Raw genomic sequence first — 27,097 nt, forward strand, 5'->3', positions numbered from 1 at the left:
GGCAAGCTACAGATGTAGCCACAGCTGCCCTGGGGCAGACTGACAGAAGCGAGGCTGCCATATCGCGCCATCGGCCCCTCTGGCCAACATCAGTAGGCGAAGTGTCTTGCCCAAGGACACAACGACAAAGGCAGACAGAGCTGGGGATCGAACCGGCAACTTTCCGGTTACAAGATGAGCTTCTCAGTCAGTCAGTGCGCCCCAGGGGAGCTGTGGCTACAATGTAGCTTGCCATTGCCAGTGTGTGAATGTGTGTGTGAATGGGTGAATGACTGAATGTAGTGTAAAGTGCTTTGGGGTCCTTAGAGACTGAGTAAAGCGCTATACAAATGCAGGCCATTTACCATTTACCATTTACCATTCCCAACCCCCTGAACCACGGTCGCAGTTTTACCAACTTTAAAATAAAAAGATTCATATCTTTCAGAGAGTCCTATAATACTGGTTCCAGCGCATCATCCGTTGAAAGATGGAAGGTAGTGAGCACAGTTTGTAAAAAGGGAGTTGTTAGAGATTGGATCTAATCCACTTGGATCCAATATCAGCCCTAACCTGGGTCAAAAAGCTGGATGGGGTATGGAAAGAAGATAGAAACTAATTTCACTGTAAAAACCAGTGGCATATTAAGGAGTGATAGCAAGGGAACAGTGGCATACAGATACCTAATTACTCAGTTTGAGATGACACTGTGGCGAGAATAAGGCACGGCGGGACCACGGAATATCATTTAGAGCCATCTTTATTCACATCTCACCACAACACAACACAACACACACACCTGAGTCTCCGTGTTTTAACCCGGCGGGCGTGATTACGGATGCCGTGCAGGTGCGTCCGCCCTCCCTGCTCGCCACCGCAGACCACGCCCCACCACACACCCCCATCGAGTCAGCCGGCCGAACCTACTCCCCCACCCCACCGGTTCCCAACCGGAGGCCGCCCACACCTCAAATGGCGGCGAGGCTGGTCCGTGGGTCGGCCACGCCTCCAGCAGCAGCGGCGAAACTGGTCCGGAGGCCGGTAGTTCAACTACACCATCTGACGCTCCGGGGCAGCTCGATCCTCGACCTCGGGCCCAGGTCGAGCAGGCTTCCCTGACACGGGGACCGCCATCTCCCTCCTCCACCGCTGGCGGGAGCGGCTCCTCCACCACTCCCGGCAGGAGCAGCCCTGTTCCCCCTCCTCCGGCAGGTGCAGATCCCCGCGCGCCTCGTCTGCCACGTCCGGCTGCTGAGGTGCCTCACGCGACTCCTCCACCGCTTCACTGTCCTCGGGACACACCTGTGGGGGTGGCGCCCAGGCCCAGAGCAGCGCCGCCAGCTCCCCAATCCGTTCGAGGTGGCGCTCGGACTGGTCCCGCAGCTCTGCCTGCTGGCGACGCACCTCCGCCGCCTGCTCCCGCTGGGCGCCCGCCATTTTGGCCACCCTCTGGGCCAGCTCCTCCCTTCCCTGGCTCCGATAAGGGCCTCGCCTCCTGGGTTTCGGCACCAATGTGGCGAGAATAAGGCACGGCGGGACCACGGAGTATCATTTAGAGCCATCTTTATTCACATCTCACCACAACACAACACACACACCTGAGTCCCCGTGTTTTAACCCGGCGGACGTGATTACGGATGCGTCCGCCCTCCCTGCACGCCACCGCAGACCACGCCCCACCACAGACACTAACAATAACACTGGTTGAATTGAATCTGTACTCAGTATTGGCAGATATCCAGATCTGTATCACAGGAAAAATGGGAAAGGCTGGATGCCTAGTTGCTGGTGCCAAATGTTCTCCCTCAATCAGCTCATGATGTTAGAGTAGGAGCGTTTACAGTCTGACCTGAAAATGCACAACCCTGTGGTGTTGCACAGTTTCCATGCTCATGTTTGTAGTCAGACTCCTGATTTAAGTGCCTGTGAACTCTGACAACTGTTTTGTCACTGGGTTGATGCCAGGTTCTCATCACCTGTGATCACCCTGACTACAAAAGTCAGATCCTTTTAAACAAAGGTCAGAACACACTACTTTGCAACAAGCTAAAAATAGCCTCTCCGCTGGATGTGTTCAAGGGATCCATAGGAACTGGACCTTAAAGGCGGCATGGCTCAAACTGAAATCAAGTATGGTTTTTACTTATTATGCTAAGAGTCACAATTTTTAGTCGCCTCAACCCTGCACTATGATAGATATCTAGGTGTGAGTAGGCGTTGCAAGTTGACCTGATGTCATATTTGGTGTCCTGAGGCAAACTCCTACACACCAATAAGCCAATAAGAAGAAGGAGCCTCAAAGAATGTATAATGTCTGGACAAAACAACAGGAGCTGAAGTTTCTTTGTTGCTTGTAACAGTTTACCCAACAAAGTTTATTTTAGCTATAGCAGGCAAAGGTATCTTGCTGAATCGTTTCTCTCATTCTTCCTAAAATCCTGAGGTCGTGCACAGATGCTTTTTTTTCATAATGAAAACACATGCACATTTATTAATAGTATGCATGCAAACGCAACACCCTTTGTTAAATGTTAAAAAAGCTGAACATTAAATCAGTGAGGGTCATGGTCAGAACCCACACATTCTAGGGAGAAATATCACTGCACAAATACAGCGATTCAGTGTGTGGACAGAGATTAATCAGATTAGGAGGATTGTCATAGGGGCCAGTGCATCTGGCACAAAGCTTGGCCTGCAGGCACGCACTGATCCCACAGGAGAAAATGCATAAGTAGGTTTTGTTTGCAACCTGCCAGCTCTGTAATCAAAAAGGAGACTAGAAAGAAATTCTTGCATAATAGCTTTGTTTTATGCAACATGGATTCCGGCTTTTACTAAACAATAACTAATCAGAAAAGAGGGAAGCACAATTTTGTAATTTTATTGTCAAATATGGGAAAACTAGTGCCTGTGTGTATGGCAGAGAAGAAGACTTAAGCACTGCTAAGGAACACTGCAAGTACCAATTTGGTGTTGATGTGAAATGATGGACAATATATGCATTCTGTGTCAGTGATACAACACACACTTGATCAAAGCTCTTAGACCCATCCTGTGCACAATGCAGACTTTACTGAAGGCTAACCCCAGGGCTTAGCTGCTGTCCACCGAGTCTAAACGGCATGAATATCCTATCAACAAACAAGCCTGAGTGGAGAATAAACATCAGGTTTCCAGCTGTGCTTGCTGCGTGCTGTATATGTGTACCTGTCTGATTGTTGGCTGCAGCCCAGAGGATCCCCCTCTCAACAATGCCACTGAGCTAAGCGTATCATGTTCTGAATTTAGAAGGATATTGGAGAGGACAAGTGAGCCAAGAGGATGAGAGGAAGGATGTTGCTGGAGATGAAAGGGAAGGACTTGTAAAAAAAAGAATTCTTATTAGATATTTAGCTGTGCTATTGAATAAAGTATATCAGTATAGTAAGGACAGTGGATTTGAACCCTGGACCTACTTCCTGCGATGTGATAGCTAAAAACCATGCCACTGTTTTATGATTATACACCAATCAGGCATAACATTATGGCGACCTGCCTAATATTGTGTTGGTGCCAAAGCAGCCCTGACCCATCAAGGCACGGACTCCACTAGACCAGTGAAGGTGTGCTTTGGTGAGATCTGGAGAATTTGGAGTCCAAGTCAACACTTTACACTCGTTGTTGTTGTCCTCAAACCATTGCTGAGCCATTCCTGCTTTGTTGCAGGGCTCATTATCCCAGGAAAGAGGCCACAGCCATCAGGGAATGGCTTCCATGAAAGGTTGTACATGGTCTGCAAAAATGCTTAGGTAGGTGGTATGCTTCAAAGTAACATCCACACGGATGGCAGGACCCAAGGTTTCCCAGCAGGACATTGCCGAAAACATCAGTTTCATCCTCTGCCTACTTGCTTTTTTCCCATAGTGCATGCTGGTGCCAGGTGTTCTCGAGTCCCATATGCAACAAACTTCCCTCCCTGTTATTCCTACACCTTTCTATCAGAACCAGTATTAAAGTTTTTGGTACTTTGAGCTACAGAGGCTCATTTGTTGGATCGGATCACACAGGCTAGCATTGGCTCCCAACATGCATCAATGAGCCTTGGCAACTCTGTCACGGGTTCACCAAAGTCCCTTCCTTGGGCCACTTTTTATAGATACTGACCACTGCAGACGGAGAAGACCCCACAAGAGCTGCAGTTTTGGAGATGCTCTGACTCAGTCGTCTGGCCATTACATTACTTCTCACCAGTGTTGGTCAAGTTACTTGAAAAGAGTAATCAGTAATTAGTTACTGATCCCCCCCAAAAAAGTAATCCCGTTACTTTACTGATTACTTAATTTCAAAAGTAATTAGTTACTAAGTTACTTTTTAAAACATGATTTAAATAGGTAATAAAGCAATAGATCTTCCAGCCCAATTCTACTTTTTCTGCATAATCCATCATATAAAATGTAATCAAATGAAAAAGTCTCTTTTTAAAACTTTTATTAGTTTTAATCTTTTAACTTTATGCATCATGCAAACATTAAATTATATGCAACATTCTCTGACTGGAAGAAGTTTGTTTAACATTTAAACCTATTTTCTGCACATTCCAGCACATAAAATAAAATAGGTTTTTGTGTTTACACTCACTCTTTCAAATAGATGCAAGTAAAACACAGCAGAAAATAAATAAAATCAAAGACTCAGCGGTCCTGTTGCTCTGTTTTCACCTGTATAGCAGGAGTGAGGCAATTGGAGGTTTGCCCTGGTGCAGGTGTGTCGCAGCGGTCAGTGGAAGGATACGGCAGTTTCTCCGTGAATTTCACATTCCAGTGGCAGCGTATTGGTGCTTGCTCAGAAGTTTAGGGGTTTTTTCACTATAAAAAGAAGTTTTCCTCCCACGCAGTGAGCAGCGGACACTAATGTTTTTGTCACTTTATATGGAATCAAACTCAAAGTAAGGTCAGTACTTCCACGCTTTAAACGCTGCACGCTCATACTCTCTCCCGCACTCGATATATTATCCATTGTTGATCTGCACACAGCTGTTGCCACGAATGTCGCACTCGCTTACGTCATTGTCATGAGACACTCTCGTAAAAAAATCACGGTTTTAGTAACGCAGTGTGCTTACGGGAAAGTAACAGTAATCTAATTACCTTTTTTGCAATAGTAATCCCTTACTTTACTCGTTACTTTAAAAAGTAATCGGATTACAATAGCATTTCTGCCCGTCTCTGCTTCTCACACATCAAATTTGAGCCGAACAATCACTTGCTCCCTAATATATCTCACCCACTAACTGGTGCCATGATGAAGAGATATCAGTGTTATTCACTTCGCCTGTCAGTGGTCATAATGTTATGACTGATATATAATATAGATCAGATGGTTAAAAAAAATAAACTAAACTAAACTAAGATGGGAAATCTGTCTGTTTTGCTTCTGTGGGCGATACAAAAAGGGAGGAAATAATATGAGGGAGAGTGTGGAACAGAAACATAAAGCCAGACAGACACACTGGAGTTGTTTGCTAGGTGAGGTCTGAGAAAGCATTAGACACCAGTGTGAGAAAGAGCACAAATGACGGCTTCACAAGTGGAAAATGCATAGCCTGGAGCACAATGCTATTTCCACCCCCTCGTTGATCAATCTCTTTCTTTCCTCAAACTCATTCCCTCTCTGCTTCTCTCCTCACTCTGGCTCTCGTCACTCTATCGTTGCCAAATCATATGAGGCCGATTTCCTTTCAAGTGTCAGCTCGTGTGTCATAGCCAAAACTGGCATCCCGTCTCATTGTTTTCCGTAATGAGGCAGAACAGAGGTTAAATGTGTACATGATGGGTGGGAAGAGCTGGGGTGTATCAGTTTCTCCACCAGCAACTACAGTGCAAAAACTTCAACACACTCTCACAAACATCTGGTGTAGTTGAACACACACTTCCTATTAAATCGCACCACCCGAGGAGGCAGCAGGCACGCCCACAGAAACACATCCCTCAGCTTGTGCCTCTTTTATCTTAGCTGTGATAGCGCGCCTTGTTTCTTGTATCCTTGTGATCTCTCCCTCTGATCTCGCACCATGTCAAACTGCTTTTAGTCTCACAGAATCAATAGACTTTCCCACGACAGAAGAGTTTGCTCTTTTTTTTTGTTTAACCAGTCTGGATGAGAAAAGCCAACTTCTTCAGTCACGGCATGCAATGATGTTACGAATCATATTGTTGTGTTTTTGACTGTCCAACAGTGTGAAGGTGGGGAAGCAAAGTGTGAAGGTTGAATTACCTCATAAAAACACTTTCCAATTCTCCAATCAATGGAATTTACAGAAACTTTATTTCATTCTTAAATTTTCTTTTTTTTGCTTTAAAATTTGGTATCTCTGATCAGATTTAGTTTCTTTGCAGACCTTGTACATCCATCCCAAATTGTGTCGCCACAGTTACTTGCATGTTCTTAATAAAGCCGAAAACTTGATTACATTGCTATATGTAGTGGCAGCAGTTGACACACAAGTAGCAGAGCTAAAAAGATAACCAATGTTGTTTGATAAATGATAAAAAGGGTGGTTCCTCTGGCTCGAGATGCCCTCATTTACAGCAGAAATAAACATGTTAGAGCTGTGTAAAATAAACAAATAATTAGTTCTTGGTCTATATAGCCAGCGTAACCATTCATAACAAATGGAGATATCTGAAGGTCTGGAGTTGGAGCACATTCGAGTCATAGTACATGATCTTGTTTCTGTGCTCCATCCTGTCTCCCCTTTTCTCTCTGTCTCTGTCAGCCTCTCTTACAGCTACCTAGGTTGTTGCTTCATTATTAATAAAACAATCGGCATTCCCATTTAGTTTGTTTAAATAGATTTAATTCTAATTAAGCTTTTCTTACTTTATTATGTGTATATGCACTGTTTGGTGTTAGCTGTAGTTACTAGCTGTCTGCTAGGCCCTACCTCAGCTGTCAGTGAACTGGACCTGTGGGCTGTTTGTGGGGTTTTTGGTGCATTTCTAATGCAATTAAATCTGACAAATAATCTAATTGGCTTTCTTGGTAATTAACTGTTCAGGAAGTCTGCGCTTCTCATATTTGGAATTCTATTTTTATTCTTTTCGTATATTAAAGCTAATTCTCTTCTAAAGGTTATGGTTGTAAATTCCTAATTAAGCTTTAAAATATTAGGTAGTAACTCAGCACTTGAGCCTGTTATCCACATATGGTCACGTGAGGTTTAAAAAAAACATGGATGTCACCGTGACTGCATACTTCATTTATAAACTTATCTGTGGACATTTCTCAAATATTGCTGAAATTTTTTGGAACAACTGCCCAACAGCGTTTGGTACAGATGCATTCCTTTCTGTTTGCTCATTGTGTTGCTGATTCATGCTGACTTGTAGGTATAAAGCAGTTTAGTGCTACCATAGTTACTTCTGTGAGAGACGCTGAGCCAAAACAGAAATAGACCAGGCTGAAAACAACAATATTTATATTCATCTAACTGCAGTGAAACAAAAGAGAAAAAAAGTAACTCCCACCTTCTAATATATGTGCTACTTTCAGCTTCTTAAATCCCCCCAAAACAGCCAGTGTGCAGATGAGTTTTTAATAAATGGATAATTTCTGTAAGTTATCATCAAGGCTTTAGATGACATCCCTGAACTGTGATTTGTTTCTGTCCCTTTTAATAACTTAAACGGATTTTAAAATGATCTTTAAGGTGATAAATGATGGCAAAAAAAATATTTTCATCAACTTTGTTCTAATCCCCCCAAAATGATGTAAGTACATCACAATCAATCATAAATGACATTAATGAAAGCGTCCCACTGATAATGATAATTGGAAAGTTCAGTACCATAATAAAAAATGTGAATATTATCTGGGATGACAATTTCTTAGCATAAGCACTAGTCCCACTCATACTCATGCATAAGATCATTATCTTCATTAATGTCTTGCGCACTGCTTCACGAGCCTGATCCTGTGTCCTTTGCTGTTTCACATTTACTGTGTTAAAGCCTTGGGAAGTGCAAGTTTCAACCTACAAAGAAAAAAAAAGGTTGCATGCGGCGGCGTGGATTGGTCTACCATACACCTTCAGGATGAAAAGAGAACTAGCGTCATTTTTCTGAAGCAACCACGGCATTAAAAAAGGAAAAAGAGAAGAGAAAACTTTCCATCAGAGGTACCTCATGATAAATGCATGACAGAAGGTATCTGGGGAGAAAGCAGCAGAAACTCCTGGAACTTCTGGGTTGCATCTTCAACTTTTCATCACTATCTGTCTTTGTGCTGTGTGACATAATTCTGGAGAACCCCCTTTTAATGGTTTCCTCAAATCATATCTCTTTATGATGTGTCTAAGAAATGACACAGATGTGGTGCAGCGGGCCAGAACTGCAACTAGGACAAAAAAAAAAAAAGCAAAGAAAAGAGAGCGAAGAATGAAAGAGAATAAAACACACTGCTGCTCTGTAAATGACCTGAAAATATCCCAACCTCTGCATCACTCCTAAAGATATCAGAGCTGTTTTTACCCAGCTCTTCAATGTGAATTAAGGCAAATGGGTAAAGCCACACTGAACACATGTTAAAAAAAATAGCAAAGCAAGTTTTTTAATAACTGTACAAAAGTGTCTTATTTGATTATCAATAAGCTGATAGTTTCATGGAGTCGCTCAAAAGAGCAGAGCAGATTTTAGATTTTAAATACAGCTTCTTTTTTGTGACAAGTGGGACATCAAGTGAAACTGACAGGAGGGGAAAGCGGCAAAGACGAGACGAATTATGAACCGGGTAAGAGTTGAAGTGGAATGTGCATCCAGCAGAGCACAGCACAGTGGGGTGCGTCAGAGAACTGCAGGGACATACTGGAATCGTCTTGTAATCGGAAGGTTGCCGGTTCGAGCCCCGCCTCAGACAGTCTCGGTCGTTGTGTCCTTGGACAAGACGCTGCACCTATCGCCTACTGGTGGTGGCCAGAGGGGCCGATGGCACGATATAGCAGCCTCGCCTCGTCAGTCTGCTGTAAGGGATGGGTGCATATATTCTGCTTTAATTGTTTGATGAATGGTTTTGTTTTATTTTGCGAGAGACAGAAAAAAAACAAATTAAATAAAAGTCATAAATTGATTTGAAGTATTTCATCTCCAAACAAAAAAATGACTTCGTACTTGGTGGATAATCCCTTGTTGGCAAGCACAGCAGAGTGATATGCTGTGAGCGCACACAAACATAATTGGACAGGTACATATATGGAAACAATAGCTAATAAACTGAGTTACTAGCACACACACAATCCAGCTCCCAGTCCTGTCCTTGAATGGTAGACATGGGAGTTTGACAAAACCAGTCAATTAAGGAGAAGTACTGGCTTCCTCTGGAGGAAGCAGAGAGAAGGATATTGGAGAGGAGAAGTGAGCCAAGAGGAGGAGAGGAAGAAAAATGTAATGTGGAGAGGATGTTGCTGGGGATGAAAGGAAAGGACCAGCAACATATCTGGAAAAGCAAGGTTCTTATTACCTTCATACTTTCATTTATTTGGAGGCAATTGTACTTCCAAATATAGTTCTCTATATAAAAGATAAAATACAGTAGGGGAAGTTATTATTTGATCCGCTTGTAAGTTCATTTGATGATTAGATAGTAGGGCTGTTTGAGTTGTGTGAGGTAGTCCTGTGCTTCTGGTGACTTGGTGCCATATTTCTGTGTTGATCAAATAGAGCTGCAAGGTAGACAGTGACTGTTTCTGTTAATGATGAGCAGGACTGCCTAGCTTCAACATTAAGATTATAATTTTAATATTAACCATAGCATTAGCTGCAACCTTGTAATTTAATGACTGTTTTTGGTAAATTTTAGTCATACCATATAAACCAGCCTGCTACATCCATCTTTTATTCTGCCTGTGGATCAGACCAGCTTAATGTGTGTGACATCTGCTTAAGACTCAAATGTAGAAACTGGAGCATTACTGACTTGTTTAAAGTCCTCATAAAGCAACAGTATCTATATCAACAGTGCTGTCTTCACCTCCTACGGCTGATACATTAATCTGCAGAGCAGTGCTGCAGATAGTCACACACAGCCCCAGCAGCAGCTTAAGTAGATGACACTGACAGCTCTGAGCAACACTTTATGTCACAGAGGAGGCAATTAACCAATAAGCTTATAAAGAGATGAATATAATAATGAGCAAAACTGATTCCAGCTTATTGGTGTGCAACAGTCCCAGTTTCTTATGTGGAAAATTAATTGCCTGCCCCGTGACATACAGAGCTGTCTGTGTCAACTCACTGTTAACTATTGTGAGGGGAGGGGCTTTGTGTCTGCGACTGCAGCACTCCTGTGTGAATTTGTGTGTCAACTGTAAATGACAAGTAAAAAATTGTTCTCCTTACTTTCCTTCAAACATGCCAAACATATCACCAGATTCACAACACCATTTGTTCCTGTATGATTTACTTTTGACAGGTTCTGTCGTAGGACTGAATGGAAATACCCTCAAGAAATAAAACAGACAATATTTTTGAAAAAGTGGCTGAGCGGTTTCCTTTTTTTGTTTGAAGACACAAAGGAAGTGTGTTACTGCCATCTCTCCAAGGGACTGTATTTGTGCTTGGCCACCTGTTCTAAGTCTTTGGACAGAATGTTTATTTCAGGCATACCATATCGTGTTATGTCCTTTAGCATCACGAGACAAAGCGATGCAAATATCTGTTAAGTAAACTGAAAACTTAACATGTTTTAAGGAACTTTAGACTCATCAAAGTGCTTCATTTGCATATAAAACAGGTCAAACTATGAATGCAAAAAACAAGGCGTGTGGACGAGTATTAAGACACAATTACATAAATAAGGTCTTGCACAGAGCATAAGTGAAACGTACACTAAAGATAGGAAAAACATAAATGGACTCTGCCCACATACACTGCTTATACATTCTCTTCTGCTTGTCCTTGTCGGAGCCACGGATGGGGGTGGGGTATGCAGGAGCCTAACCCAGCTCCCATAGGGCAAGAGGCAAATTCCCACTCATATACGTGAAGAGAAAAAAAAACCCAAACTTGTATACAATTTATTTAGGTCAGGACCTGTAATGTGTATATATAGTCAAGATTTACCTGGGATGTTACAGGTGGGAGAACTCTAAATTTGGGTGGAACAGTGCAGCATCGGGAAAACAACACAATAATATGCTGCTGCTACTTTCACTGGTCTTTGTGGGTTTACCCATCTGAATTCAGGAAAATATAAGCAGATGTTATTTGAGCTATACGTGTACCTACTATAAACCTATTAATAAAAAAGTAGATATAAATTAGTGTCTGCTATACTTGATGTAACCTAGTAAAGGCACCTTAGAATAAATGAGGACATTACATGCAAGATTCAAATTGACACTTTATAACTTGCTGTAACACTTGCTCAGCAGGACTTACCTTTGAAAATGATCTCTCATCTTCATCTTGTTTCCTCTTTCTTGCATCTTTCTCTATCTATCAGTGTCGCATATTAACTTTTGTTCCCCCTCTCCCAGTGAAACACAAAAACCGTACATTTAGCTCAGAAACACATTTTGTGTCAAGCTGTACATTTGACATCACTTTGTGTTTGCTGATATCTCTCTGTAAAGTTTCATTTGCAATTACGTGCCACTTAGGCACACAGCCCCACTCCCCCCCATCATCCTGACTGACACCCCCATCACCTCTGTGGACTCATTCCGCTTCCTGGGTACCACCATCACCCAGGACCTGAAGTGGGAGCCCACCATCACCTCCGTCATCAAGAAAGCCCAGCAGAGGATGTACTTCCTGAGGCAGCTGAAGAAATTCAACCTGCCAACACGGACGATGATGCAATTCTACACTGCAATCATCGAGTCCATCCTCACCTCCTCCATCACCGTGTGGTACGCTGGAGCCACTATCAGGGACAAACAGAGACTGCAGCGTGTTGTGCGCTCTGCTGAGAAGGTGATTGGCTGCAGACTCCCATCTCTGCAGGACCTGTACACCTCCAGGACACTGCGGCGTGCAGCCCGGATCTCAGCTGACCCTTCTCACCCTGGACACAGTCTGTTTGACCTGCTCCCCTCAGGCAGGAGGCTCCGGTCCATTCGCACCAGAACCTCTCGCCACAAGAACAGTTTCTTCCCCTCTGCTGTTGGACACATGAACAATAACCACATGACTGTCCCCGCCACTAACACATGACCCTACGCTGTGTCACTGCATCATTTCATGTCTGGCACTGATCACCACCTGCACTCATGTATATATCTTTCTACGTAGCACTCATAATTCTTATTCTCATGTATATATCTCATGTATATCTCATGCACATATCTTTCTTTCTACATAGCACTTTAATTCTTATTGTCTGCACTGAAGCACCGCAGCAATTTCCTAATGTTGTAAACCTCAACATCTGGCAATAAACCCATTCTGATTCTGATTCTGATTCTTAAAATGTTACACGCTGAAATACCATGACCAAAAACTTTATCTACATCTTCACCATGAAAGTCTCACATGCCTATCAGATTTAATGGCTCATTAACTGAAGGTGTCAGGATGCTGTTCCAGATGGTTCTGGTCCACTTTAATCCGTTTATACAGCACAATTTACATACATATTAAATATGTGTCTGTATGTCTGTTATGTTGTGTATAATAAGATACACAATCATTCTTATAAGTGAACATGAATTAGATAGGTCAAGTTGCAGCAATTAATCATTTCCATGGTAATATTTTACGTCTCAACTTATCAGAAAGTATAAGGCTAAGGGCTCAGATGACGATATAATAACTGCAGCTAATATATTGTTAAATGGCCTCTTTGTGGTGTTTTCACGTTTACCACAGGCGGAAAAAATTGAATAGTAAAATACATTTCTTTAATCTACATTAAATATCTGCGCAGTTGCACAAAAAGATAGATTTATTGTATTGTCACTTGTGGAAACTCTATGTTAGGGTTACTTCACTGATATTCAGTTAGACAAGTGCTCTCAAGTCAAATGCCATCGCTTCTCAAGTCCTTGATGAGAGAGCCTTTGTATGCAAACAGCCATTTAAATGTGAGTGCCCTGCAGTGCTTTATCTAATGCAGTTTAAGTGCTGAACATTAGCTAATAATGAATTAGCCAACCCTGCATTGTATTCTTGGGTCCAACACAAGCCAATAGGTGGGAGCTGACAAGGACTTGGTGAGGTTCAATGGTACTTTTTTAAACCACAGTTAGAGGACAGTTTATGAATGTTGGTGTGATGGCTGCATGCAACCACACAACTCAAATACTCGGGTTCATGTTTACCTTCCTGTCTTATTTTTACATTGTTCAGTGAATATAAGTTAATTTGGAGTTAGTAGTTTGTAATACATGACAGCAGTAAGCTGTAGTCCAAATGATGGCGCAGAATCTGTTTTGTATTGTTTGTTACGGTAATATGGATATATGCTTTGTTAATTATTTTCTGTTCCTTTTGAGTTACCTGGCTGCCGCTCCAATCCTTCCTGGTTTGGGTGAAAGAGGAGGCTGAGGGCTGAGCTGGTTTAAATGTAGAGGCCAATAAAATGGACTTAACCATCTGTTATGACCACACAGGGGAGAATAGGGTTCTTCTTGTATTATGATTAGCGATTATCTCTGTGGTTTTGGTGTATACAATGGGGCATTCGATAGCTATATAACTGGAGCTGTCTCTCATTTGGGCAGGAAAGTTTGCCGAGTTATGGTTTATTAAGTGGTTTTTGAGTCGAATTTTGTTAACCTGGCCTTTAGTTTATGTGCCAACGTGGTTGGTAAAATAGTTTGTTTTTGTCATTTAGAAGTTTTGTAATAATTTTGTCCTTTTTGGGGTATAATACAACCCATTTTTTGAAGATTACACATGTGCCTGTATGCTCTTGGCTGCTTGGTCCCTGATAGCTGGGCTAACAGAATCAACATCCAAACTGTTCACTTGGGGACCTGATTTAATTGTAGGTAATTGTGTAACACACAGAAACAGAAGCAATGTTCTTGTAGTCAAAAACAATGCTGATCCACAGGGTAGAGGATTAAACTGAACTGGAAAGGATTAAATGAGACAAGCAATGCTGACTTATTTGTCATTTTCTTTATGTTAATGTGAATGCTTGAATGTCAATGTGCTATATAAAGTAGAAAAGTGCTTCAGTTAAACTTTTTTTTTTAACATCTGACACATTTATGCTCTACAAGTCAGATGGGATAGTAAAAGCAAGTAGGCGATGGCATCAGCCCCATTTCCATTTCCAAATGCCAAATGCTCAAGAGAGAAACTCTAATTAATCTCCCACACCTTTACCACTGTGGCTTTTCAGATCATTTTCTTTTGAAATGGAAAGTAAGACTCAGTGGGATAATGCAGATCAAAACATGTTGCCATTAAGGCCATTTAGAGCATGCCTTTGAAACAAATGCACAGTTTCCCCAGGGGTCAACGCGATGTTGCGTGCAGGTTATGAATATACAGCCGAAAACATAATTTAACACGCTGATCCAGAACAACAAAGAATACTTTTCTAATACAAATTCAAATTTATCTCAGAAGTATCTTGCTGATGCTTGAATATAAAAAAACAAAACAAAAACAGGAAACTTCAAAGCGTGGCCTATCAACTCAAGCAGTGAAAGGAGATACTGAGTGCATGAAATGCCCTTTTAGGAGATATCAAAATTCAGAGTTCCTGCATAACTTGTATGATAATGCTGCAAACTACAGATAAATAAGCTCCTCGGTAGTAAGTCCATCTTAGGAGCGGCTGTCGCAGCCAAAACGTTGGCTTTTTCACTTTTATCTTTCCTTTTAAATCCAGAACAGTTTGTTTTTACAACAAAGCGTGCTTTATTTGCTGCTCTGTCTTTTTTAATACCATATAATTAGAGAAGTCCATAAATAAATACGCATTTGGCTTGCAACTGCAGCATTCACTTACAGAATGAACAACAAGTCAAAGAACCATCAATCAAAGACCATCTTGCTATATTATGACACAAAACTAGTTTCTTCATAACAGAAAATTAGACAAGTCTTGGTATGTTTAATATTAATTTAGCTAAACAACACTTATTATCAGTACCATTGCCTATATTTGGCATCTTGCAGCCATCGAGTTTACTGCAGCAAAGACCATCTAACACAACATAACACAAAGGGAAATTCTGACACAATTTTTGTTACCAAAAGGTTTTTGTGTACCAAAATATATAAAGGTTTGGGTTATACAATAAATTTGGGCTTAAAGTGCAGATTTTGAAATATATTGTGTTAACCACAAATGAATTACAGGAATTTTTATACACATTTTGAGAGACTGAACTGTAAATACACAATAATGAATAAAAATCTTTATTGTCAGGAACGAGTACAAGCTCACTTATACTGTATAAGTCACAGTGACAAAGTGCAGCTATGTAACTATGGATCATTGCATACCACTGTTGTAATAACCAAGAAAGGCCTCCATTGACTTTAAATGTCAGTGGCACATATCTAAGCTTCCCATACTGCAGAGCACTACGGTTTTCTACATATTTTATCTTTTGTTTATTGCAGTATAAATTTTAGTTAATCTGCTTCCACACTGCAAGACTGTGGCTGTGCATGGGGCAGTTAAATAAATGCATGGGTTTTATTTCTTCCACCCATACACACTTTATGCTGCCAGTGGGTACTCAAAATAAGCAATATAACAAAAAGTGTTTTGCGGTTGTATTTTTCAAATTTCACATTTCACATTCGTCTCACATGTAAAACAGCTATAACATTTCATAAAGTCCTTCCAACCAAATCAAAATAATTCAGAATTGTTGCCACTGATTACTTGTAGTTATTTTAAAAATAGTGTCAAGCACAGATTTACAGACTAGGCATCTTCCGTACCTCTTGTGGGAGTGCTTCAGCTTTTATTCTGGGTAAAAACTGCAACCTTTTTTAGATTATCCTTCAGCTTGTGGAAGCAAGGACACTTCCTTCTTTTTCTCCAGTTCCAAAAGCTTTGAACGTACCTCACTCTTAACTTAACCATGTCCCAGCTCCGTTACCACCAAGTTGCTGTGATATTAGGCCAACTACACACACTTCTGTATCACTGCAGTCTGAAAAGAAATTGTAAGAGCGAGATAAACTTACCTACAAGGTTAAACTAGAAATGACATAACTGCTCTCTAAAATAATGTTCTGTTTTTTAAAGTAAAATAATAAATGAAAATACCAAACCATTGAATAGGTTTGCTACTGACTCAAGACAAATACAAATAAAGAACAGTGTAAGCAAAATAACTCATTAGTCCCAGAAAACTCTATACACATAAGGACCGGGCAGGCTTGAAAGATGCTTGGAGTATTAGCTTTTTAATTAACTGGAAACCAAGTAGTTATAAATTAAGTAGTTATAAATCCATATAATTGCACACGAAGGTCCAAGTTATGAGTCACAAAAAGCATGAACAGCTCAATTTAATTCTAGCCTAATTAAAAATATTCAATTAACCTGCCTAAAGTGCCAATTAAATCACCCACCCCAAACCACTGCACTCCGAGGCCTAAAGAGACACATAATGTTTAATTAGGGACAAAACATGCACAATGATGAGAGCTGAAACTGGAACTAAAAACATATTGAAATCATCATCAAACATGGGAGCTAGTTTTCTCACAACAAACACACATCTTGCAACACTGGCTAATGTGATACCTGCAGTTAAAAGGAAGAAGAAGAAAACTATTTTTTCGTACCCGTTATCAAAGCAGACACACTAGGTTCAGCATAATGAAAAGGCTTGCATGCTCTGTGTGTCATGAATAAATGAGCAATAGACATTCCGCTTACTGCTGACGACATATAGGCCACTTGCACAAAGTATCTGTCAATGAGTCAGTTTTTTGCTGATTTGGAAAAATTTGGAAGTAAACAATGAGTGCGCTCATCCAGGACTATACTTACCGCATGCCTCTAATCTGCTTTAAAGCCATGTGGATTTACAGCTGCAGAGACAGCTCAAACCCACATGTTTCAGCTTTAATTCACTCTGACTGATGGAAAGCTTTAAATGTATTTAACCTGCTTCCATGGTTCAGCTAAGCGCAGCTCATGCACTTTATTCATTTGTCTACTTCATGTCAAGATTACTTGCAAAGTTTTTAAATGTGAATCCAAAGTCCTGCTTTGTTCTTTCATATTTTTGTCAAAAACGCTGACTTGCATGAAATTGTAAGAAGGAAAAAAAATGTGTTTGCTTTTAAAAGAGATGCACCGATTTGGTCATTAATCAAGATGGCTAACAAACCACTCAGAGATGAAAGTTTCATTACAGTGACAAAGCCTGGGTGAACTTTAGATACAATCATCCAGTAAAGTGGGAAAGACACATGCATGGTACTGCTATATACCACATACCATATGGACGACTGGTAATTACTTCAAACATACCCTTTGAGTCAGTTCTGTCTTTTAATAGTACATCTACTGCAGCTATGTAGCACTATGACATTTTGAGGTTCTCAGAGTGTAATAACAATACTCTTCCACTCCACTTCCACCGCTTTCACCCATAGGCAGCCAGAGGCAGTGAGAAATTGCTGAGTAGTTTAAATATGCACTTAGAGACAGCCTGGCCTGTCCAGCAATAGTCTATGTGAAGATGGGAATGGAGTGGAATTGCTTTTAGAGAGAAGCACTGCTGTAGTATTCAGCTGCCCCACCACCCAACACCCCCCAAAAAAGAATCTGAATTCCCTGGTTGAGATATTCACAAAACATGTTGCAACCACATAATAAAGAGCTCAGCATGTCCTGGTATGTTTTCTGAGGATGAAGCAGCAAAATCCAACTACAACCATCTGGTTGGGGATTTCTGACAGTGGCTCAGACAGCACACTGAACTGGACTGGACTGTGAGCTCGAGATGACAGCGTAAACACTCTGTTCATCTGCCATGCCAAAAGACTTCGCACCGTCTCTGCAGGCCATCGTTCAGATCCTTCTGACCAAGATGAAAGCATCTGGAACTTGTGACGCTTCGGAGCTGTTCCAAAGGGCTTCGTGAAACTTTACACAGTTGGCAAAAACATCAACCAAAACCTCGTTTCTTTTTCTCTCACCTCTGCACAGTCCCAGGCCAAAGACGATAATGACCCAACTGGCAGCCGGTCAGCTGTCCCACTGTAGCGTGATGAGTGAAAATGAAATTGATTTGAAAATCCTACCCCAGCCCAGGCTGGAACAGAAGGGATTATTGTGCTGATTGTACTAATACTGCATCCTTCCCCTCTCCCTCCTTCCTATACTAATTCTACTCATCGTACTCCTTTTTCCCTCTCTGTTTGTGACTCTTCCTTGGTCAGAGCTCTTTAGTTACCAGCCGTACCCTTTCCAGGGCTTTCCTTTAAGATCCTTGTGAAGAAACTCATCTATGAGTTTCATCTCATCTGACTTCATGTTCCCTTTGTGAATCAGGTTAAGACTACACAGCTGGACAATTTAATGTTGGCAGGGAGAGGAGAAAAGGACAACGGGTGGGTGGTGAAGAGCAAAGAGGGACTGAGAGAGATGCCTAGGGAGGTTCTAAACTCTAAAGAGAGAGAGAGAGAGAGAGAGAGAGAGAGAGAGAGAGAGAGAGAGAGAGAAAGAGAGAGAGAGAGAGAGAGAGAAAAAGAAAGCAGCTCACCAATCTAATGAGCTGCAGAGAGAAAAGTAAAGCCCCCTGGGGACTGGATATCCCAAATGATGTTCCATTGCTGCCCCTCTGTCAGGAAATCCAGAAATTGATCTGTTTTTGCTCAATTTTCCTCCCACCACTGTCTAGACTACATACTGCGCTATATAAATTTCAGCTTATGAAAGCATTTGTCAAAGTTTTGACGTTGCATCTTCATTGTAAATTACTGTGACAGAAATTTTGATGATAGGTCAGTTTTGTGGAGCTGTGGTGGAACTTGATGCTATGCATGAGACCATTAAATAGTCATCACTGTAGCATCAGCTTTCACCACCAGTCCATGCTTGAAAATTAATTTAATGCAGCTCTGACAGCTCTAATGTACCCGACTCTCTCTCTTTCTACCGGCCAATTACCTGTCTCTCCATGACATGGAAGTAGGCACATCACAAGGACAGATCAGAACACAACTGGAAATAACAAATAACACCAGAGGGACAAAGCACCCACTCCTGGTTATTAAAGCGGTACACTGGACACCAGGACTCTCAGGCCAGGCAGACCTAAAATGGTAAAAAAAAGAATGCTTGGACACTCCCAAAAGTTGATTCTGTGCATCTGGACATAGCGTTTTCAATGGGAGAAACGTTTCGTCACTCATCCAAGTGACTTCTTCAGTTTCAGCTGACTGCAGGTTTCCCCAACCTTATAAATGCTTGGACTCTGCTAGCATAATGGACAGGTTTTTGATGGGGCTCCCACACAAACGCAAAGCAGAGGATGAGGCATTGCCAAATATCGTTCCAAACCATATTTCTTGTTAAAAAAAGGGGGGCCTACCAAAAAAAGTTTGGGAACCACTGTCCAAACTGAAGGTGTGAAGTTGCCAGAATAGCTGAAGAGCAGATATATAGGACAGCCACAGGTACCTGGGTGTCCCACAGGACAATAGGAACCATGATAAAGATGCACAAAGATCAGACATAGTCAAATATCTCAACAAGGTTTGTCAGGTGCTAAGAAACTAGCTGAATGCTAGGAATGAAATCAAAGCCATCAATACATAATCCCTACAGATACCCAACTGGAATAATAAGCTGACCACAGGAGGAGATAGATGCCACTAATGTAATGACATAAAAACTCCTCACAACTCCTGAAAACTCTTGAGGCTCTATGAGCACGAGAAAGAGAAAGGGCAAGAACCAGACTGTCAGAGCCACAGCCGAAGATATAACAGAGCATTCACGAAGACATCAGGAAGACTGCACCCAAGATGAGCTGCTCCATGAATGCCTCAGGCAGCTGAAGACGAACAGGTGAAGAGGAACAGGAGGAGGAACTATCGTGGACAACCAAATCCCTGCTATCAATAGACAGAGCAAGTGGAACACATCAAGAAATACTATCAGCAGCCAGAAAAGGCCAGCCTAAAGCATAGCACACAGGCTCTGTTGATCATGAACTACACAAGACCAGGCCCTAAGCACCAGATCCATAGAGGCTGGAGTCTACCACAACCAAGCGGACACAGGTTACAGACTATGCAAAGGTCTAGGATGTAGGATCCAAGCTGCATTTTAAATAGAGTGACACAACTAAGTGTCCAGGAAGGTGTACAAGAACATCTGTACCAAATACTGACTATAAGTCCCCAAGTCCCGATAGGTGGTTGAGAACAACAGGGCTAAGGTCTCGTGGGACTCTGAGTTCCAGACAGATGAGCAGCTCCTAGCCAACATGCAAGACATAGAGGAGGTGGAAAAGAAACAGAAGACTGCAGTTGTGTTGGGTGTAGCAATCCCAGCAGACTGAAACATCAGGAAGACAAAAACAGAGATATATCAGGGGCTGAAGGAGCAACTGGAGTAGACAAGGAAGGTAAAGTTCTAACTGCTCCCAGTGGTAATATGAGCACGAAGAGCTGGAACTCCAAAACTGGAAGAGTAGCGCCATCAGATTCCAGGCATAACATCGGAGGTCTCTGTCGAGAAAAGTGTAGTCATAGGAAGAGTTAAGATACTGCCCAGAACTGTCCCGGGACCACACGTGACAAAAACACACACACACACATAGATACAGTGGTGTTTTTGTATGTTTGTCACACTTAAATGTTTCAGATCATCAAGGCAATTTAAATATTAGCCAAAGATCACACAAGGAAACACAAAATGCAGTTTCTAAATGAAGGTGATTAATATTAAGGGGAAAAATTCCAAACCTACATGAGATATAAAAAAATAGGAAATCAGGGACACTTTTTTAACCCTTTAAAACCGGTCAGAGTGGGCACGCTCCATTTTGTGCAACTATTTTTAAATCCCTGTAGAACTGCAACCACATAAGCTAGCGCAATAATTTTTTTTGCATATGAAACCGGAGGAGTTGTACTTACATCTTATGCCATCAGCTTGTCCTAGGTCACAGTTTCCTTCCACATATAGCTTTTCAAAAACTGCATAAAAAGCACTTGCAGCAACAAAAACATAATATCCCAGAAACACGCTTTGCCGATCCGATCAGCTGTTTGTAACACTTCCTACGTTGGAATAGACGTCAGCGCGAAATGTAGTTTTTTTTACCATCAGGGCTTCATAAGCCTATACTTATGTTTTTAAAAGTTATGTCTGACTTTATGACTTTCTGTGTCGTTTCTGGGATGCTTAGAACTCATATTGCACTGCTGGAAATAGTTTATTTTGATGCATATGCTGCTTTTTTGCAAATTTGCAGTATAATATTTATTTTTGTTTTTCCTGCAGTATATAAAAAATGGTGTATTTCAAAAATAAAACTATGAAGACACTCAAAATAAATTTCCTGTGGTGGGAAACTATTTTGTGCAACTTTTTTGCATTTACAGTTTTGAGGGATAAGCCCCTTAAATTTTTCTAATTAGAAATATATGTTAAAAAACCAAAAACGATTTTAATTTTTTTTGTAGTTTATTGCACTTTTTTGCAATTTATGTAATTACTATGCACTTAATGCAGACATATTATTATAATTTGGGCTATAATGGTTGTATTGATGTATAGCAACTTGAAATACTCCCAAGAATGGCACTACAGCATGTAAAAATATAATATAAGCTCTGGTGGACTTGGTTCTATGGTAGGTCTTAAAGGGTTAACACCACTGTATACAGAGAGGAGAGCTGCATATTTAAATATATATCAAACGAAATAAACATTATGCAGTCAATTTGGCTAAAAGTGGAAGTTTTAATCATGCAAATTAAAAAAAAATTAATAATATTAAATAGAAATTGAAATAAAAAAAAAAAACCCTGCATTCACTATTTTTCAGAACTGTGAATCTGTTAGACTAACATCATGTTGTAGTTGTGTCACAGCCCGATTTGACCAACTCTGACTAAAATTAAAGGAAAATTTCTGGAAACTATTTCTACTATTCAAATCTTGTAATAATAAATCAGTCAGCTATAACTCGACTGAGTGTCCACTGTGATTTCCAGTGCAGATTGTTGCTTTATGACTGTGGTATTGATAAAAATATAGAGCAGAGAGCTGATGCAATCCTTTATATTATTCTCATGACATCGATGAATCTGCAGCCTCGCGGAGCTTAAATAAACACTCGTGATGCAGTGTTTCACTGTGACTCACAACGGTGCTACAAATCTGAAAGTTTTGCGCATGAGGAGAAAGAGTTTAGTTTGCTTATTTACTCAGCATGACACACTTCTGCCCCTGGTAAAAATAAATTTCCTTTCTCATTTCAGTAGCGAGGCCCTGCTGCTGTGTGCTCTGTCACAGCGGCTGTTTGGCCACATACTGTTTCTCTACTCCTGCATCGCTCCTCTCGTGTCACGACTGCAGCCACAGGCTCAGCTAAAGGAGCGCAGGCCTTATTACGCCCCCGGGTCAACAATAACCCCTCAGCCTTCACAACCCCCCCCTTACGGAATCAGCAACACTGTGTAACACGACAAATTACTAGCCAACGGCCTCCCACGCCTGCTCAAACTTTGTACGTTTTAGCCTTAGTGGTCCTGCAACTACCTCCCACCAAACCCCCTCTCGATCCTATTTGTCAGGTGGAAACTGGGTGTGAAAAATGGTTGTGTTTTTCAGCAGAGCCACGGGGCTCTGAGCCAGAGCTTATCGCTGTCTACCTTACGATAAATAAGACTGATCATCAGTCCCAACAAGATGCATTGCAAACATCAAATTAATTATGACACTCACTGAGCGATTACCACAGATTATTCAAACATCGTTTGGCAGATATAAAGGTGAAATAGTGGACTGGGGATACAGTTTTCCCAGAAAGTGGAATCTAATTCGGCAGGTGAGCGCAGAGCCTGCCACGTTACCTCACCTTTAAAGAATAGAGAGTGACTAGGGTGGGGGCAAATGGCTGATTACAGCAACGAGGCAGTCAACTGGATGTGGAAAGTGAAACAAATAGCTGTGACCCCCGCTGAGTTCAACAGTAACTGAGTCAGATGACTAACTTGATCAGCAGATACCTAAATGGATGGCACCTGTGCACCAGAAGGAATCCATTAAAGGGATTTATTCTTGGTGTGTGTGTGTGTGTTTGGGCATACAGCTTTTGTGTGTATGCAAGCTCAGGGCACATGTGAGGAAATGCGGAAATGTGTGTGCTTGCATTTTTTTTTCTCTTATATGGGGCTGGGGAAGCGGTGTCCATGCCTGCAGGCTTTGTTGACCGGCTGTGCTAAAAGTCCAGCATATAACCGCAGTTTGTTCTCTCACAGCCTAGAGGCACTGTAAACCTACACAGGTTGTCATGTTTTTTATCATATGTGTTAAGCATTTTGAATTTGCATGTAATGAACACATGAAATATAAAGAAAATTGCCATTGCCACAGTCACTATGTGGTGAACTAATTGATTTGGAGTACATTTAAAGGATTGGGGAGAGTGGGTGAGAGGGGCTGCTGAGGAAAAGCCCTGTGCACAAAACATATGAATAAACAAATAAATAAACAAAACAATCCAAATCCTCTTTCTGCATTCATAGCCTGTCAAAAACGCATGGCTGTCATCACGTGTTCACCCAGACATGCCGAGCAGTATCACAATAAGACAGTTGTCAGCTTCCATTGTTTACGAAGTGATTACATGGGATGTCTTAACATATGTGCTGAATAAATAAATAAATAAATAAATAAATAAATAAATAAAAATGTAAAAAGCAAAAAACCCGCGTAAAGAGAGAATCTTTAAATTTGCGGGGCCACAAACAAAGCTGCAAAAGCAAAAAACCCTCAAACGAGCTCTCAGCTGCACTGCTGCTACTTCATCTTCTTGCCCCCCTGCAGACTGCTGGCAGTTAATCTTTTCCTAACATCTAATGGAGGATTCGTCACACGTCGTTTTTTTCAACATGTTATTCCTGTCTGCAATCAGTAATCAGTCTTTGTCGTTAACCCTCCCACCACCACGATTGCCACGGTCACGGTGACGCACTTTGCCTTTTATCAAGAGCATCTTGATCTTAAGTTCATAAAGCGGTGTGACCACCGCCGCAGCGTCCTGTGTCACAAAGATTCTCACAAAGGTTGTGACACAAAAGTTAGAAACGCAAGCGGAGAACATGCAATCGCTCAACATTTCCGTCACTTCTCTGTACTGAACAAACGAGAAAAAAAGTTCGTAAAGAAACGACAACAACAAAAATAAATGAATGCATAAAACAAGCTGCAATCTTTCGCTCGGAGGATCCTGCTGCTGCTGCTCAGCATCCAGAGAGAGGCGGGGGTGTGGGGAAGCAGCAGAGGAAAGTTGGAAGCAGAGTCTTACCTTATAATCGCCGTGTCGCCCTGTCGGATAGTGATGTTGTCGGTGGCCCTCTGCATATCCACACTCCGGACGGGGAATCCTGTGGGGATAAGACAAAGCAGTCTGAAAAACGAAGCCTGTAACTGCCTCCAGCACGACTTGCGTCCGACTTGCATTTTTGAAAGCACAGGAGCGCGCGCGCGTTTCTGCAGTTATAAATCCAAGGGTGAAAAAGGGGGTAGGGGGAAACAGTCGTAGTTGTCCACACTTCTGGTAAACGCGGGAATGTTTTTAGGTCCAAAGCAGTTCGGAATGAATGGGTGACACGAGGTTCCGAAAATACTTTTTTGGAGGGGGAGGGGGGGCCAAAATCCTCCTTCTGTACTCCAGTGACGCACAAAGCTCTCCGCGTAAAGACACGGCACAGCGACGATGGAGAGAGGCAAGCTTCTGTTTAGAGTCTGGGAGAATCACCCCCCACCACCACCCCCTACCTCTCTCTCTCTCTCTCTCTCTCTCTCTCTCTCTCTCAGATTATCCAGCCGTCTGACTCCGATGCTCCCCTTATTGGTTGTCAGGACAACAGCACCACCTGAGGTCCCTTTCGGTGAGACACAACCGAACGAGGACCGAGGAACACCGTGGAATAAGTTTATTTTTGTTTTTATTTTTAGAGAATAAAAAAAACAAAAATATTCAACAGAAGAAAAGAATCGAGTTGTGTATCTGAATATCCATGAAGGCTATTACGCGACGCGTCTTGAATATCAGAACAGGTTTTGGACACAAACAGAGAAAAAAATATAATAAAAACAACCCAAACTTCAAGTTTTAAATAGGTCTAGAAAACTTTCCTTCCTTGAGGTGAAACCATGCAGAAAGACGCTTTCCCTCTGAGGATCACTTCAGTACCATTACTCTTCAAACAAGCTCATTTATCTACAGCAGGTATCCACTCATTTACACCATTAGCTCCCATAGCATTTCCATGCCTAGCAGATTTGCAGTGGACCATGAGATCTCCAGTGGATACTTTTTGTACCTAATTATGATTTAGGTGGAGAGCCTGTTGTTTGCATTATACAATTCCATTTAACATGTTCCATTAAATGTTAGACATGAAATTAAACCAAAGGATATTTTTGGAAGCATTCTCTATATATAATAGAAAAAAAAATTATACTTATTTTTACCATTTTGAGGATGATACGGAGCCGTGAATAGCTTAACCAGACATAATCACCTCTTGTCAAGATTAGCATTGACTGTTGTGATGCCATAGCTTGATAAGTAATTACATCCACTTTCAGCATAAGCAAGGACACAAGTTTGTGAGGTGCACGCCTCGCAATTATGCAGACATGTGAATGCAGCATGAGCTTGTAATTTCACCACTTGCCAATCAAACGCTGGCTTAATAGGCCCTGATCTAATGCTCAGTTGACGATGTGCTTAATGAAGTGCAGTGTAACAATTTAGGCAGTGCATTTAGCATTATTTGATTCTGCAAATACATTAATACTAATGCGAATCATTGTCATTCGCTACATAGTGCACTCCCATTTTTTTTATTTTTTTTTTGCCTCTGGGGGTATGCAGTTAATAATTCAGAATCACACTTTAATTCTTTAATTGTAGTGCTCTAAACTAGTCACACTGATACAAGCACAGCACTTGCTGAGGTCATGACCTGAACGTAGAATAATTACATATGTTCTTAACATTGCAATTACTCCAGCTAGCTTAAAAACACAATCAGACACAATCAGTTGCCTGTTTTACAGCAGCCTCTCGAAGCATCTTTACCCTCCTTTTTTAATGCAGACTTTTTGGATGCATTAGAAAAATTGAAGAGCACATGAGAGTAAAACTGATAAGGACCACTGGGGTAATTTATGTCAGTAAATGTATGGAGGTGCTTATGTTAGTGCATTAGTTGAGAAGTGTTAAACTGTTTACAACGAGGGACGCTTGAAAAGCTGCTCCCTACTTGGTGCTTAATAAATAGTGCTTGTTACAGTTTTCCTCATCTTCTAGAGGTTTAAGCTATCTTGGTGATTTCACTTTATGAAAGAGCATATGCATTAAGACCACTTTAAAAGGTTTACTGGGTTCACAAGAGGAGAGAAGAGGGTCTCTGTGAAATACAGATTTATGTAGGGATGACTCCTACATGCCTTTTTGCTTTATTTATAGTTATAAATTCTCAAAAGTGCGCTGGTGATCCAAGAGACTTTATATGTGTAATAAGTTGAATTCTTGCTTTTATGGCAGCGAGATGGCAGAGTGGAGGCCAACAAAACAGCTGCTTTAACCGGGTCTTATCAGAAGTCCACCGACGCCTGGAGGCCTTCCCTGTACTAAAGGCTCACAGACACTCACACAGAGACAAACTGAATGCAGGGAAACACAGCAGTTATTATTGTGTTGGTGCTATGCTGGTGTTGGAGTTTGAATAGCAGACGTGGTCATGGATTCTCCTTTTGTGCACGCAAAATAAACTGTACATAACATATTGTACGTTATCCAGAATATGACATGTAGAACAATGTGATGCATTGTTTGCTGTTTACATTACAAAATAAAATAAGATCCCCTCAGTCTGCAGACAGCTGGGAGCCAAAAGGACACAACAGAAGAGGCAAAAGTCCTTTTTATTTGCTAGTTCATGCTGGCATA

The 27,097-nt window shown here is 41.4% G+C and overlaps 1 protein-coding gene across 2 annotated transcripts in view; it reads right to left on the reverse strand.

Moving 5' to 3' along the window:
- The window catches only part of lsamp (limbic system associated membrane protein), a 245,977-nt gene extending 221,089 nt beyond the window's left edge, over positions 1–24,888 (reverse strand). For both annotated transcript variants that reach the window (XM_085379558.1, XM_085379557.1), the window contains exon 1: positions 24,440–24,888. In XM_085379558.1, the coding sequence (XP_085235684.1) occupies positions 24,440–24,594 (155 nt within the window). In that variant the 5' untranslated portion in view covers positions 24,595–24,888. The remainder of the gene's footprint in view (positions 1–24,439) is intronic.
- Between the last annotated feature and the right edge of the window lie 2,209 nt (positions 24,889–27,097).

The sequence above is a fragment of the Rhamphochromis longiceps genome, linkage group LG14 (assembly GCF_057381845.1).
Source record: "Rhamphochromis longiceps isolate RC_006_pf linkage group LG14, R_longiceps_female_GT1.1, whole genome shotgun sequence".
In the NCBI taxonomy this organism is placed as follows: domain Eukaryota; kingdom Metazoa; phylum Chordata; class Actinopteri; order Cichliformes; family Cichlidae; genus Rhamphochromis; species Rhamphochromis longiceps.